The following is a 14,742-nucleotide window of genomic DNA, read 5'->3' as shown; positions in this document are numbered from 1 at the left end:
TAATATATACACAGGTTCAAAAGTGTACACGGTTTGTATTCTCTATGTTTGATTAGCAGCTCAAACAAATTTGTGCGAAACGTGGTGCCAATAAAGATGTTTTTTGCTTGGGAAGTGCAAATGACCCCCCTGTAGGGCAGATTTTCTCTCTGTACTAACTTAACCCCAGCTTGGGCACCAAGTCTGTTTGTATTAACCTTATGTTTCCCAGGGCAGAGTTGGAAACCTGACATAGAACAGGCAAATACAAGGCACAGGTTTGCATGGCACGCAGTACATTTACTGCAGATATAGTACAAAGGACAGTTATCCATCAGTGTGAGTTTAAATGGATCATCTTTTACATCAACCTTTGCCCAACCAAAGTCCAACAATGCCCTGACAGCTCTGTGCAAAATCCTTCAACCTCAGTGACTGCAATTCTGAGCCAGCGGCTGCACACTCACCCCAAAGGTAATGATCTCAGCACAGGTCTCTTTCTTCTGCCCCCACAGATTAGACATGCGGGGTACTGTTTAATCACAATGCTCCTGCTCTGTATGACCCGGCTCCCAAATGTTTTATTTCTATCTCCTTTCAGATCTGAATACATTCCAAACTGTGAGTCTGTACCCTCTAGGGGTGAGGCAGAGCAGGGACTTGGGGGGAACTGCACAAAAGCCAGCAGGGTGAAATCTGTGAAGCATGTCTATTGGGTCTCCTACATATTCCTAGAAGTCAAGTGTTAGGGTCAGTTAGGGGGAGATTTGGGGTGAGTGCTTATTTGTGCCCTGGGTACTCTTGGAACTATAGCAAGGTGACTATACCCCAATGTTTCTATATATTCGTAACCTTGTTATGAACTCAGGAAGCCCAGCCTGAAGTCCAGATTTGGGGTGAGTGCTATTTGTGCCCTGGTACCCCTGGAACTATAGCAGGGTGACAGTTACCCCAGTGTTTCTATATAGCTGTAACCTTGTTATGAACTAAGGAAGCCCAGCCTGAAGGTCAGTTAGGGGGAGATTTGGGGTGAGTGCTTATTTGTGACCTGGGTACCCCTGTAACTAAAGCAGGGTGACTGTTACCCCAATGTTTCTATATATCTGTAACCTTGTTATGAGCTAAGGGGGCCCAGCCTGAAGGCCAGTTAGGGGGAGATTTGGGGTGAGTGCTTATTTGTGCCCTGGGTACCCCTGGAACTATAGCAGGGTGACTGTTACCCCAATGTTTCTATATATCTGTAACCTTGTTATGAGCTAAGGGGGCCCAGTCTGAAGACCAGTTAGGGGGAGATTTGGGGTGAGTGCTTATTTGTGCCCTGGGTTTTTATTTGTAAGTATCATTATCACATGGACTGTAGATTTGAATAAATCATTTTAGTAAAATTACAAACCATTCAGAGTCATAATTTTATGGTGTCTTGTTTAAATCTCATATTCCATATCCTGCATAGTTTTATTAGGCTGTGGGGTAAGCAACATGTAAATGTTTCATATCTTGTCTCTCTCTCGATAGTCTAGTTGCATTCTTGTGGATTTGTGCACTGTCTGACCCTTTACATGGGTGCGCCTGGTGCTGAGATAGCAGTTCTTTTTATATTGGGCCTCTCCTTATTTCTGCTCATGTGCTTTGTGGAATCCCATCTCCAGCCATTGCTGGTGACACTACATGGGTGATCTTAGCAAGGACTCAGCTTACCCTTTCCTGTTGCGTTTTGGCTTTGCCTTTTTCTGTTCCCTGCATCTAATTATTATATATTGGCTTAATTGCTGGCCTGTAAATTATTTTCCATGTACTAAATATCAAATTCTTCATGATTTTGTTATGTTCTTGGGCATGAGTCTAGTCTAGCTTCTCAGCATTAATGGGGTTGTCTAATAAAAAACACAACAGTAATCCAGAGGACCAATCAGCAAGTAGAATTTACAGGTCACCGGTTTAAAGGAAGCATCTTATTGGTTGCTGTCGGCTACTGCTACTGGGCAAACATAGTGCCTTTTATGACATATGAGTGGAAGAGAATGGCTGGGATATTTTGAATGTTGCATTCTTTCTTGTTACCTATCACATGACTTGGGGAATGCTAAGGGAACATACATCTCGTTAATATTGATTAGGAATGTACATATTTCTATCAGACTAGTGTATACAGAATGTTGTTGGGATTTATTAGGTCCAAATAAGGTGGTGCCTGTAAAAAGTAGTTATTCTGTAGTCTAGGATTGCTATCAACAATTAGCTTGAACAATACATATACAAACAGGGTGATATGAACATTGGGACTGTAACAAGTCATGGCATGTGTGTTCTTCTAACATCCCATTTTGCCTTCACTGATTCAGTTGTACCATGTGATGCATTCAGATTGAACAATGGGTAGGGGGGTGGGTTGGACATGTACATGGGCAGCATAGGGACAGTCAGATAAATAGTCATATATTTTCCATATCAGCTTCTCAGAGAGCATTTTATTTCCAAGCATCTATTATTATCTCCACCTCTCCTAATGTTTCCCATTATGTCAGAAGCTCCATGACTTGTATCTGGGGATATCCTCAAGGGAGAGATAAGGGAATGAGTCACTGTGATAGCTTGAATCAAAGAAGGATAAGTGAAAAAAATCAAATACGTGTAGACCTGCTGTTTCAACACACACCATCCGTCATGTGATAAATATTCGATTTGTAGAGATTAGAAACAGACCAGGAATCAGCAGTACTTATTCTGCAATGACCCTTTATTGGCGTATACTCACTCACAACATGTTTCGGGAGCTGGTCCCTTTTGACTTTTCTGACTTGACCTAAAAAAGGGACCAGCTCCCAAAACATGTCGTGAGTGAGTATACGCCAATAAAGTGTCATTGCAGACTAAGTACTGCTGATTCCTGGTCTGTTTCTAATCTCTACAAATCGAATATTTATCACTGTTATAGCTCTCATCTTATATATATAACAATACTGTATTTGTGAATTATTATATGGAATTACAAATTATTTTATATTGTTAGATATAATATTATAGCGTTATACATACAGGTATGAGATCTGCTATCCGGAAATCTATTATCCAGAAAGCTTGGAATTACAGAAAGCATAGGCGGAGGGTGAATTTTTTGTTTGGGGAGGCTAAAGATGGGCCATTGATTGACTGACCTAAAACTACTGTGAGGCTTAGTGGATGCACCACTGGAATGAAAATAACCCCCCCCCCCAACTACCTCAAGCGGTTCTGTGGGTTCCACAACTCATATTAAATGGATTCTCCATCAATTTGTGTTCACAGATGTCCCTTTAATTTTAACAAAGGGGTGATATATTTGTGAAGTGTTAAACAGAGTTAAGCTTAGATGTCAGATGTAGTGTATATTTACAAAGCAAGCACATATATGCAGTGATATGCAGTGGGTACTGGTGGCAGAGATTCAGATATTCATCTGACTGTAACATTCCCACTGAAATACAACATTGGTTTGTTTCCAAGCCACCTTAAAGGGGTGCTTCACTTTTAAGTAAACTTTTAGTATGTTATAGAATGGCTAATTCTAAGCAACTTTTCAATTGGCCTTCATGTTTTTGTTTCTTTTTTTATAGTTTTTTAATTATTTACCTTCTCCTTTTGACTCTTTCTAGCTTTCAAATGGGGATGACCTCTTCTAAAAACAAATGCTCTGTAAGGTCACAATTCTATTGTTATTGCTTTTTTTATTGCTCATCTTTCTGTTCAGACCCCTTTCCAGTTCCTTATTCAAATCTATGCATGGTTGCTAGGGTGATCTGGACCCTAGCAACCAGATTGCTGAAATTGCACAATGGAGAGCTGCCGAATAAAAAGCTACACAAATAATAAAAAAAATTAAAGACAATTAAAAATTGTCTCAGAATGTCTGACTAACTAACTAACAGACTTAAAAGGTTTTGTTCACTTTTCAGTTAACTTTTAGTATGATGCAGAGAATGATATTCTTAAACCAATTTGCAATTGGTTTTCATTTTTTATTATTCTTGCTTTTGAGTTATTTAGCTTTTTATTCAGCAGCTCTCCAGTTTGTAGTTTGAACAATCTGGTTGCTAGGGTCCAAATTCCCTAGCAACCATGCACTGATTTGGATAAGACACTGGAATATAAATAGGAGAGGGACTGAATAGAAAGATGAATAATACAAAGTAACAATAACAATACATTTGTAGCCTTAGAGAGTATTTGTATAAAAAATAAATAATAAAGGCCAATTGAAAAATTGCTTAGAATTGGCCATTGTATAACATACTAACAGTTAATGTCAAAGTGAACACCCCTTTGACTATAATAAACAAAGTAAGAGAAAAAAAAAACAAGTGCAAAAACATAAAATGCACAATTTGCTTTTCATAGGGAAAGAGTTAATTCAAGATTGGAGCAAGGGAGATAGGGATATTATAGGTGCCAGTTGAGAGGAAAAAACTTTGACAAAAGAAACTATTTTATTCCAGATAGTGTTTAAGCCTTTAGAGCTTTTCCAGTTTAGTACTGTACCTGTTTGAGTAAGTTGAAATCTGCAACAAATTAGTTACACCTCTGGTGAGGTTCCTTCTTGCCAGTCCTTTCTGCAGTGCCTTCCGACGATCCAAATCTCACCCCACCCCCACCTTTATCTGTGACTTGGTTGGCTAGTTCTACTGTCAGTCAAGAGAGATGCATTCTGATTGGGGAAACCATGAGGAATAAGATCCAATCAGAGTGCAGCTGTTTACAACAGAACTGGTTTCCACGAGGTATCAACTAGCAGTCAGAAACGGAGTGAGTTTGTTTTAAGGTGCCAGGCAGGTTTGGGGAGGCTTAGCCTCCCCTAGCCTTATTGAAAATCCGCCTATGATAAAGGTTGTCTCCCATAGACTCCATTTTATCCAAATAATCCAAAATTATTACCTTTTTCTCTGTAATAATAAAACAGTAGCTTGTACTTGTTCCCAACTAAGATATAATTAATCCTTATTGGAGGGAAAATCAGCCTATTGGGTTTATTTAATGTTTACATGATTTTCTAGTTCAGTTAAGTATAAAGATCCAAATTACGGAAAGATCTCTTATCTTGAAATCCCCAGGTCCTATACATTCTGGATAACAGGTCCCATTCCTGTAGCTATATAAATGCACTCCATTCACCAGCTTAGGCTAAAAATTAGTTTGTTAAACAGTGGAATCATTAACTGAAACCTAAACCTTGCAGTTATACATCTACTTCAAGCAATTACTCCTGCTGTTAGTGTGGGGACACATAATTGGGCCATCACATAATAAGCCCCATTCCCATGTTATTATTGTTTTTTGCACAAGCTTTGATTGTGTTTCTTTCTATTATAGTATTGACGTAGAATTGGTATATTTCCCAGATATTTCTATAATGTTTTAAGGTCCCTGTAGATTCTAATACATTTAATTGGGCACTTTTCTGGAATTTTCCATGGTTAGTGCCAACATTTCGCTCTTTTAGTATATTCTGGAAAATTACGCTGTTAAAATATTAAATGCTTGACTCTCTTGCACTTGGTTTCTGTAAAAAAATTCCAGTTGGTCTGCATGTCCTGTTGCCATCTGGGAAGCATCAATTGTGATGAGCATTTGTCTTGTGGGACTATGGCTCTCATCTGTTCCATAAACTCATTAGCCAATCAGAACTACACTGTCAATTAAGTACCAGAAAATACACTTTCCCATGGTAGACAAAAAGAAGGCAAATCATACTACCCCCAACCACAATAATATACTCAACATTACATCTTTGTTTTTCAGATATAAATAAACACATTTTATTTGGTTAGTATTTTAAGTTTAAAGACAGTAAGGGTAAGGCCACACTGGGCGTTTTGGGGAGATTTGGTAGACTGGCGACTAATCGCCTCGTCTTTATGGCGACCAATCTCCCCAAATGCCTTCCCTCACTCTGCGCTGGCTAAAATAAAAAAACGCCGGCACTAATCACATGCAGCGGTTCATTTTCCGAAGTCGCCCGAAGTTGCCTCACGAGGAAATCACAGCGTGTGATTTGTGCCAGCGTTTTTTCATTTTAGCCAGCGCAGAGTGAGGGAAGGCGTCTGGGGAGATTGGTTGCCACAATGACGAGGAGATCTCCCCAAAACACCCACTGTGGCCTTACCCATAGATGGACCAAAAGTCCCATTTTGGGGCAATATCAGTCTCAGTTAATGTTCTCATGGTATTTGTTGTGGCATTTGGGGAGTGAACATGATTTACAAACATGTCTTGTTGTTGTCCTGGTAATACCCATGGCTCTTAGCAGAGGGACGATGCAATAGCAAATTGTAGTTCATCTGAACTTGTGTGATGTTGGTGTCCATTGAGTTTTCTCCACCCATGGCTTGTAAAAAAGTTTTACCCCATGTACCTACATAAGGACCATATTTTTATAACCCACCCCCTACTCAGGGCATTTTGATCTTGTTGAACATATTATGGATAGACATGTGAATTGGATTTATAGTTTTTACTAGCCAGGGAAATGCCTCTCATTCTGATAAATGGGGACAACACACCCTATGGCACATTGTGTTAGCTGGTAAGCAAGTGTTACTCAAAGACACAGAATGGCACTGCATTATCCCGTTGGTGTCTCATTTGGAGCACACATTGGGATTTTGTTGCACCCACCATGCACTGATAGTTTTCTAGTAAAATGAGCGGGTTAATCAAGTTGAGCATCTGCTAAACCTGATCTAGTGAAAGGCCAACAAAACACACGCCAGGCAATTTGCCAATTTGATGTCAAAGTGGGAACAAACTATTTCCTGATCCCAAACCCAGTAGTTGTATAACTCTGTGGATCAGTACCTAATAATTGCATCTACATTTACAACTGATAGTTACCTTTTCTCTTGAATATATCAAGTAAATGTGTCTTTTATAAGGAATATATATTGTAGGTTGTCTATCTTCTTGGCCTAATTGAAGCTTGACAAAGGGTTGAATTATCCCATTTTGGTTCAATTTTTTTTTTTTGTCAGACAGCAATGGCCTCCTCTACTCAGCCTCGTTCTTGCATTGTGACCAAACAAGAAGGGAAGGGCTTTGGTTTTTGTTTACGTATTGAGAAAGGCGAGGTTGGCCATCTCGTTCGTGCTATTGAACCTGGCAGTTCTGCTGAGAAGGCGGGTCTGAAGGACGGAGACAGACTGCTGAGAGTCAATGGCAAATTTGTGGATGACAAAGAACATGCTGAGGTACTTTCACTTTAATACTGTGGTGAGCTCATTTGAGTAAATGAAGACACAATGGTATACTAATGCAGATATAGAAGAGAATCAATGCTGCCACAATAATTAAGGCATTTTAAGATCTGTGTGCTTTCATTTACAGGTAGTCACTCTGGTAAAGGACAGTGGGACCAGCGTAACTCTTGAGGTTTTGGATAAAGTTGCCTATGAAAATGCCAAGAAAAAGGGAGAAGATTTGTCGAAACTTGATCAAAATTCAAATCAACCAGCAAAGCAACCAGAAGCCCCCCAGCCTGCCGTACAAACCCCACAGCCTGCTGTACAAACCCCACAGCCTGCCGTACAAACCCCCCAGCCTGCTGTACAAACCCCACAGCCTGCCGTACAAACCCCACAGCCTGCCGTACAAACCCCACAGCCTGCAGAGCAACCGTTAGCCAATGTAGGAAAAGCTCTGACACGAAGGCCAAGGCTGTGCTACTTGGTTAAAGAAGGAAACAGCAGCTATGGATTTTCTCTTAAAACCACAAGATGTAAGAACCAATTTATCAAAATGAGCAGTATAAGTAACTAGTGAGACTGTCTCCAGTTATGTTTAGGACCTTCTTAATGAGAAGATTATTTAGAGCGAGAAAACACCACAACAAAAACCATTGGTTCAGAGAGCACTTTTTCTTGCACTGATCATGAAACCTTCTTACCTCCAGGAGCAATAGATCTCCAATTGCCTAGCAATGACACACACTGATTCCATCAATGACAAGTCTGGACTTGCACTCCATTCATTGTGATGATGATCCCCCTGGACCTGTTCTGTGTACCATGAATTTGAAATAAAGTATTTACTGACTTTTAAAGATCTGACCAAAAGATCTACGAAATACTTGGGCAACCAAATGTAAAGAATTGCTGTGTATACCATTTCTGTAAGAAGTGGTGTAACTACCATACAGCAGGACCCATGATGGAAGGGGAATCTGGGAAAGAAGGGGCACACTTATGCCCTTCGTCCTACCTGCGTCTGTAGGACAAAGAGTGAGATCTTCTATTGATGACTTCCATGAACCCTCTTGAGCGGGGGGTTGGGTGGAGCGGAAGAGTGACTAACATTCAATAACACAGCTTAGTTGAGGTCAACAAAATAGTTTACAGGAGGTCCAACTGAGTCACATTAAGTTGAACCTAATACCCATCATTAGATGGTGGAACTTGGCTATCATGAGTCAGGAAGAAACTGGAAGGACGATTCTCTTCCAGCACCAAGACATAAAAAAACAGAGAACATAATAATCTTAAGAAATGCTTTATATTAAACCAATACATTAATATGTGCTTAATGCTGAACTTTGTCTATTTCAGGTGAGAGTGGAATATTCTTGTCAGCGCTAATACCTAATGGACTTGCAGTCAAAGCCGGTGTCAAGGACGAAGATCGTATCATTGAAGTGAATGGAGCAAATGTAGAAAGTTACAGTCATGACAAGTTGGCTAAAATGGTAGGAGTGTAGGGATGTGAATAATATGCACTGGCAGAGGGGGAATGTAATCATCTGCTATATAATAATGTGAATGCACCAACTACCCAGTTTTTTGGTGAATATTAAATCCTGCATTAGAGATTTGACCACATTCACTTGACATTGAATATTTGTTTTGGTGAATCCTTCTGTACATTATTATTATTGATTGGTGGCAATTTGTCTTTCTGCCAGCTGAAGGAATCTGGGGACAGAATCATGTTCCTTCTGTCAGACAAGGGGACCGACGAGTACTTTAAAAGTCAGAAAATAAAGATTACTGCAGACAAAGCCAATGTTGAGCAGTTGCCTTCTAAACCTAGAACTGTGGAGCTGAAGAAGGATACTAATGGTTATGGGTTTTATTTGCGACAGGAAAAAAATCGTAAAGGTAAAAAATATAATGCTCTGTGAAACTGTTGGATTTTTTTCTACTGTCTTGGAGGCTACAGGTCCAAACTCACAACCATTTTGTAAAATATGAATTAGAAGTCACCTTGGAGTTCCATCACCTGTATAAAAGCAGACAGCCTTCAGCCTCATAATTTTATTTAGTCATGGTATTTTTTGTCACATATAATATTCTTAAAATTGACAGTAGGGGGTACATTCTCCCTTATAATATGTAAATGATACTCAGAGTTCCCTGTATAACTCAGCTTGTGCCTTTATATGGTCACAGAACCCCTCAGTGACTTCTAATATCCTTATCATTTACAGTAGGGGGTACATTATCCCTTATAATACATGAGTGATACTCAGAGTTCCTTGTATAACTCAGCCTGCAGCCTTGTGCCTTTATATTGTCACAGAACCCCTCAGTGACTTCTAATATCCTTATCATTTACAGTAGGGGGTACATTATCCCTTATAATACATGAGTGATATTCAGAGTTCCCTGTATAACTCAGCCTGCAGCCTTGTGCCTTTATATATTCACAGAACCCCTCAGTGACTTCTAATATCCTAATTATTTACAGAAGGGTGTACAGTATCCCTTATAATAAGGGTTTCGTGTCCCTTTTTGGACATTATAACAGTTTTCATTTTAGTCATATACAGTGTAGTAAAAATAGTTGAATAATGTGTTTTTTGAAGACATATTCAGGGAAATTGGCATGAAATTACTTTGTTCTCCATGTTGGTGACAGGTCACTTTATTATGGAGATTGACTCTGGCAGCCCAGCAGAAAAGGCCAAGCTGCAGGACTATGATCGTGTTGTTGCAGTCAATGGAGAGTGGGTAGAGGGGAAGGAACACGAAGAGGTGGTAAAGGTGATTCAGAAAGGAGGAGACAAGACCACTTTGCTGATTGTGGATAAGAAGACTGATGAGATGTACACTCTGGTGAGGATCCAACAACACTGTGCAGTGTTCTCTATGACGAAAAATCTATTTATCTCTCTGGTTATTTTATAAGAATTTTATAAGAAGTACAATCGTGTTCATGTAAGTCATGTCAGTCTATGAGATGTTCATCTTTTATGTCCTTAAATCTAAATCTGTCTGAAGAAAGGTCTTCTAATAATCACAGATCTACAATATTCCTTCATGGACCATAAATTCCTGCATAGGTTGTAATACACAATTTAGCTGACACCAAAACCCTCTTCAAAGGATGTTTCCTAATCATTAAATTTGCACTTTCAGGCTGGGGTCTCGCCCTATTTATTTGTACAAGAATCCCAAGGGGAAATTAAGAGCAAAGTTAAAGGAGAGACTACTCCAGTTCCTGCAGTCATTCCATCGCAGACACCTGCCACTCCAACACCAACTGTTTCCCCAGCCCCAACCTCTGCTGTGGAACCTAAAAAATCTGAAACACCAGCTGTTCCGATTAATGACCAAAAGCACAAGCCCAGGTTGTGCAAGCTGCAGAAGGGTAACAATGGTTATGGCTTCCACCTCAATGCAATCAAGGATACGCAAGGCCAGTTCATGAACCAGGTATGTTGCCCATTATGACCAGAACTGTAACTGTACTCAACCTATTACTTAACCTAAAAATTTGTGCAAAGCACCTCCTGTCTAGTCAAATGAAGGAATAAGCAATACCATTCACGTTGTGCAGTTAGAATAACAAGAGTTCATAATAACATCCATTCTATTGACAGGTAGTAAAGGGAGGTCCGGCAGATGTGGCTGGAATCAAAGACAAAGATGTTCTGCTGGAGATCAATGGGCTAAATGTGGAGAAGGAGAGCTATGAAGATGTTTTGATTAGAATCAAGGAAACTAAAGGTATCCTGACTTTGTTAGTGGCATCAGAGGAGGCCTATGACTACTTCAAGGAGCAAAAAATCCCAATAACTGCTTCAATGGCAGATCCTGTAAGTGAAGAGTCTCCCAACTCCAATGTGGTTGCCCCAGCAAACAAAGCTAGAGCTGCCCCTGAGCCAATAGAAATGGTGAGTACGTATAATGTTTTTGTTTGTGAGTGTGTATGGTGTATGGTTGTCTGTGCCAAGGAATAACTGGGAGGAGTGTGTGCCTTCTGTGTATATACATTATAATAAGAAATGTAAAGGATCCTGACTTTTCTTTCAGCAATCCAACCAGAAACCCTCAGAGGAACCAAAGGAGAAAGAAGAGGAGAAAGAAGAGGAGAAAGAAGAGGAGAAAGAGGAGCAGGAAGAGGGTGACACTAATCTGTAATTTTAAAGGGCTTTCTGCCCATCTGTCTTGATTATCCATTTTCATTTCTTATTGGTTAAACCATAAAAAGTAGCAAATACAGACAGCCTGATGGTCCTCATACAATGAAAGACCATTGTCCTACAACAGGAGAATACACTGACACTCATGGACTTTATCCCTTCATTGATACAAATCCATTCATTCAGGAGGACAATGTAAGCTGAAGAGAACTCTATGGACATTTGCCAAATACACTCTTAAAACTGCCCGGTCTTCCCTTCATAAGAAGCCAATATGGTAGCAGGTGCATAGAGTGAAACTGGTCAATCTCGATTAACAAGTGAGAGGAAGAAATATTCCTCATTATTCAGCTATTTATTAATGTTCTGCAAACCTTACAAGCTAAGACATGTTGTGATGTGAGATTGGGAGATGAAGTTACCACGTCAGATGTCACTTCCTCCCTCCCATGAGGAGCAAGTTCGACTTCTGCTGCCTTTAGGCAGTGGGGGAAATCTGAGAAGCAGTTCCATAGCTTGTATAGAAACCATTGTGAGACCTTGTCTTGCAAATCTCCAGCCGCCACCTACTGTATGGCCAAACAATGTAAAATGGCTGCTTAGCGGTTACCCAGTGTTGTGTTTTGGAAATTATTTTTTGAACGAGATATTAATAAGTTAAACTTAGACTTTAATAAAGTCAATCTTGTCTTTCCATGTATAAAGATGATTAAATAAAAACAAACCAAAACAGGTGGAAAAGGAATCGTCTATGTTGTGTGTGTCCTCAAGATGCATTGAATTTCTCCTTGCACAAAACAATCTTCTCCCAGCCTGCAGCCCCTCAGTTGTTGCTAAATTTCTCAACCCCTGCCCATCCAAATCCACTCCTTCTCAACCTAGGCCCAATAGGGCCTGAGCTTGAAAAGATTCAAAATCAATTCAGATTTATTCAATTTATTGTCATATGCAGAGAGTACACAGTACAATGGGGTAAAAACTGTCCCTGAATCTAGCAGTGCATGTCTGGTTTGACCTAAGCCTCCTGCCGTAGGGTTAGAAAGAGAAAAGTGGCAGTGCAGGATGACTGAAGTCCTTCACGATGCCTTTCAGGGACAACATGTGGTGTAAATGTCCTGAATTGCTGGACGTGGCATGCAGTTGATGTTCTGAGCCATTTTCGCCACTCTTTGCAGGACTTTTTCTTGTGCAGATGCCATGTAATACAGTCTGTGAGGATGGACTCCACAGCGCACCTATAAAAACTGGTGAGGACTGTGGTTGACATCCAGGATTTCCTCTGACGCTACTGGAGAAAGTGAAGGTGTTGGTTAGCCTTGTTGATGACAGCTGCTGTGTGCTCTGTCTTGAGATTAGCACTGAGGGTGACCCAGAGGAACCTTAAGCTGCTGACCCTCTCCATAGTGTCTACTCAGATGTAGATGGGAGCATGAGCTGCATCATGTTTCCTGAAGTCGTTGACCAGCTCTTTAGTTTTGCTAACATTGAGGTTATTCTCACCTCCTCCCTGTAGGCCGTCTTATCATTGTTGGTGATTACGCCCACAAAAGTGGTATCGTCAGCTAACTTGATGATAGTATTAGAGGTGTGTCTGGACACGCAGTCACATGTGAACAAGGAATACAGCACCGGTTTCAGGACGCTTCCAATCCGTACTTAGTGTTGTTTGTGAGAAGGTGCAGGCTCCATTTGCACAGATAAGCACCCAGTCCCAGTAGCTTCTGGATCAGCTCTGTGGGAATGACTGTGTTAAATATGGAGATGTAATCCACAAATAACAGTCTGTCATAGCATTAAAAGGTACTTTAACACCCACACCAGACCTACCCTGCCTGGTAAGGTCAGAGATAAGATCAAAGGAGGGCAGATCTGGCACCACAGTATCCCACCAATGAAGTGAGGATGAGGAGAGAGACAATGCGTCTGAGGCAGCTCAGTCTTAGCTAGTTAGTGCAGTTTGGGCAAAGTATGTAAGCATTTCTCTTTAATAAGGGTGTGGGTTTAAGGCATTTTACAGTTTTACACTTCCTTTTAAATGTGCAGGTACCGGTGAAAGGTAGCAATATGTTAGATACCTTGTATAACTCAGACTAACACTTTCATGTCAATCAATGTAGAATCTGCAGTACCAGGCTGTCAGCATAGGAGACTGATTGTAAAACAAGTTAGCCCCAGCACTCTCAACATATAACCTCCTAAAAAAATTATTCTTGCACAACTGAACTGTAACTTTCTTAAAAAAAGACACTTTTAGTTACAAAGTTTGTACAAAGCAGGCATAAGCCGACGCGCCCCGTCAAGGCAGTGTCCATCCGTCAGTCCTATCCTAAGTCAAAAAAAGAAAGTGTTACCTTTGGGGGGGAGACAGACCATACCTGCTTTTCTCTTTATTTAGCATGGACACTGCCTTGACGGGGCGCGTCAGCTTATGCCTGCTTTGTACAATCTTTGTAACTAAAATTGTCTTTTTTTTAAGAAAGTTACAGTTCAGTTGTGCAAGAATATTTTTTTAGGGGGTTATATGTTGAGAGTGCTGGGGTTAACTTGTTTAGCATGTAAATTAAGCCTTGCCCACGTGCACCCAATAAGAAAGTATATACAGGGGTGCTTCACCAATGAGGCGAGTTGAGGCTGTCGCTCCCCACTAGGTACCAGGGGCAGCAAAAATGCTGCTCCTGGTACTTTAAGAGCAAATTTCCAGGGGAGGAGGGGCGGTGGAGGGGTCAGAATCGCCCCTGAGTATAGATATATATATATATATATATATATATATATATATATATATATATATATAGATATAGATATAGATATAGATATATAAAGATATAGACATAGATATATGTATATATATATATATATATTTTGTACGGAAATATATATATATATATATAGGAGCAGGGGGTGCGAGCGGACCAGGGCCCGCACCCCCTCAGGGCCCCCCGGCAGCCCGCTCGCCACTGGAATCCGCCGTGTATGGAGGGGGCGGGGGCCCGGCTGAGCGTCACGCACCAGGGCCCGCCCCCCTCTAGTTACGGCACTGCTGTGCTATGATATATATGATATGCCAGTGCTTTCCCATACATTGCATTCAACTGAATGACACCAATGTTTGTAATCAATTAACAATTCGTTGTGACTCCAGATTCTAAAATCCTCAATGGTCCATAAACTCCAAACAGTAGTGACGTGATGGCCGCTCATGTTGGAAATGGGTTAAATAATAATGCAAAGCTGGAGCTTTTATGTTGCTGAACTGCAAAATGCAAGTGACACCCCATCGTAGTCAATGATTAAAAGCATTCCTTGTGGCAGAGACATGTCAGGTGCTGAATATGATCCTGGAACATGTTTGTGCTGTGTAGAGGAATGCATTATGC

The 14,742-nt window shown here is 40.6% G+C and overlaps 1 protein-coding gene across 1 annotated transcript; it reads left to right on the top strand.

The window, feature by feature from the left end:
• The first annotated feature begins 368 nt into the window (after positions 1–368).
• pdzk1.S (PDZ domain containing 1 S homeolog) lies at positions 369–12,110 on the top strand. The gene is made up of 9 exons (XM_018248949.2): positions 369–453; positions 6,981–7,196; positions 7,333–7,723; positions 8,550–8,686; positions 8,903–9,098; positions 9,859–10,055; positions 10,359–10,655; positions 10,823–11,116; positions 11,256–12,110. The coding sequence occupies exons 2-9, from the start codon at positions 6,987–6,989 to the stop codon at positions 11,361–11,363; spliced, it is 1,830 nt and encodes a 609-aa protein (XP_018104438.1). The 5' UTR covers positions 369–453; positions 6,981–6,986; the 3' UTR covers positions 11,364–12,110.
• Positions 12,111–14,742: the final 2,632 nt, after the last annotated feature.

Source organism: Xenopus laevis, chromosome 2S, assembly GCF_017654675.1.
Source record: "Xenopus laevis strain J_2021 chromosome 2S, Xenopus_laevis_v10.1, whole genome shotgun sequence".
NCBI classification, from domain to species: domain Eukaryota; kingdom Metazoa; phylum Chordata; class Amphibia; order Anura; family Pipidae; genus Xenopus; species Xenopus laevis.
This window is presented reverse-complemented; position numbering and strand designations above follow the sequence as displayed.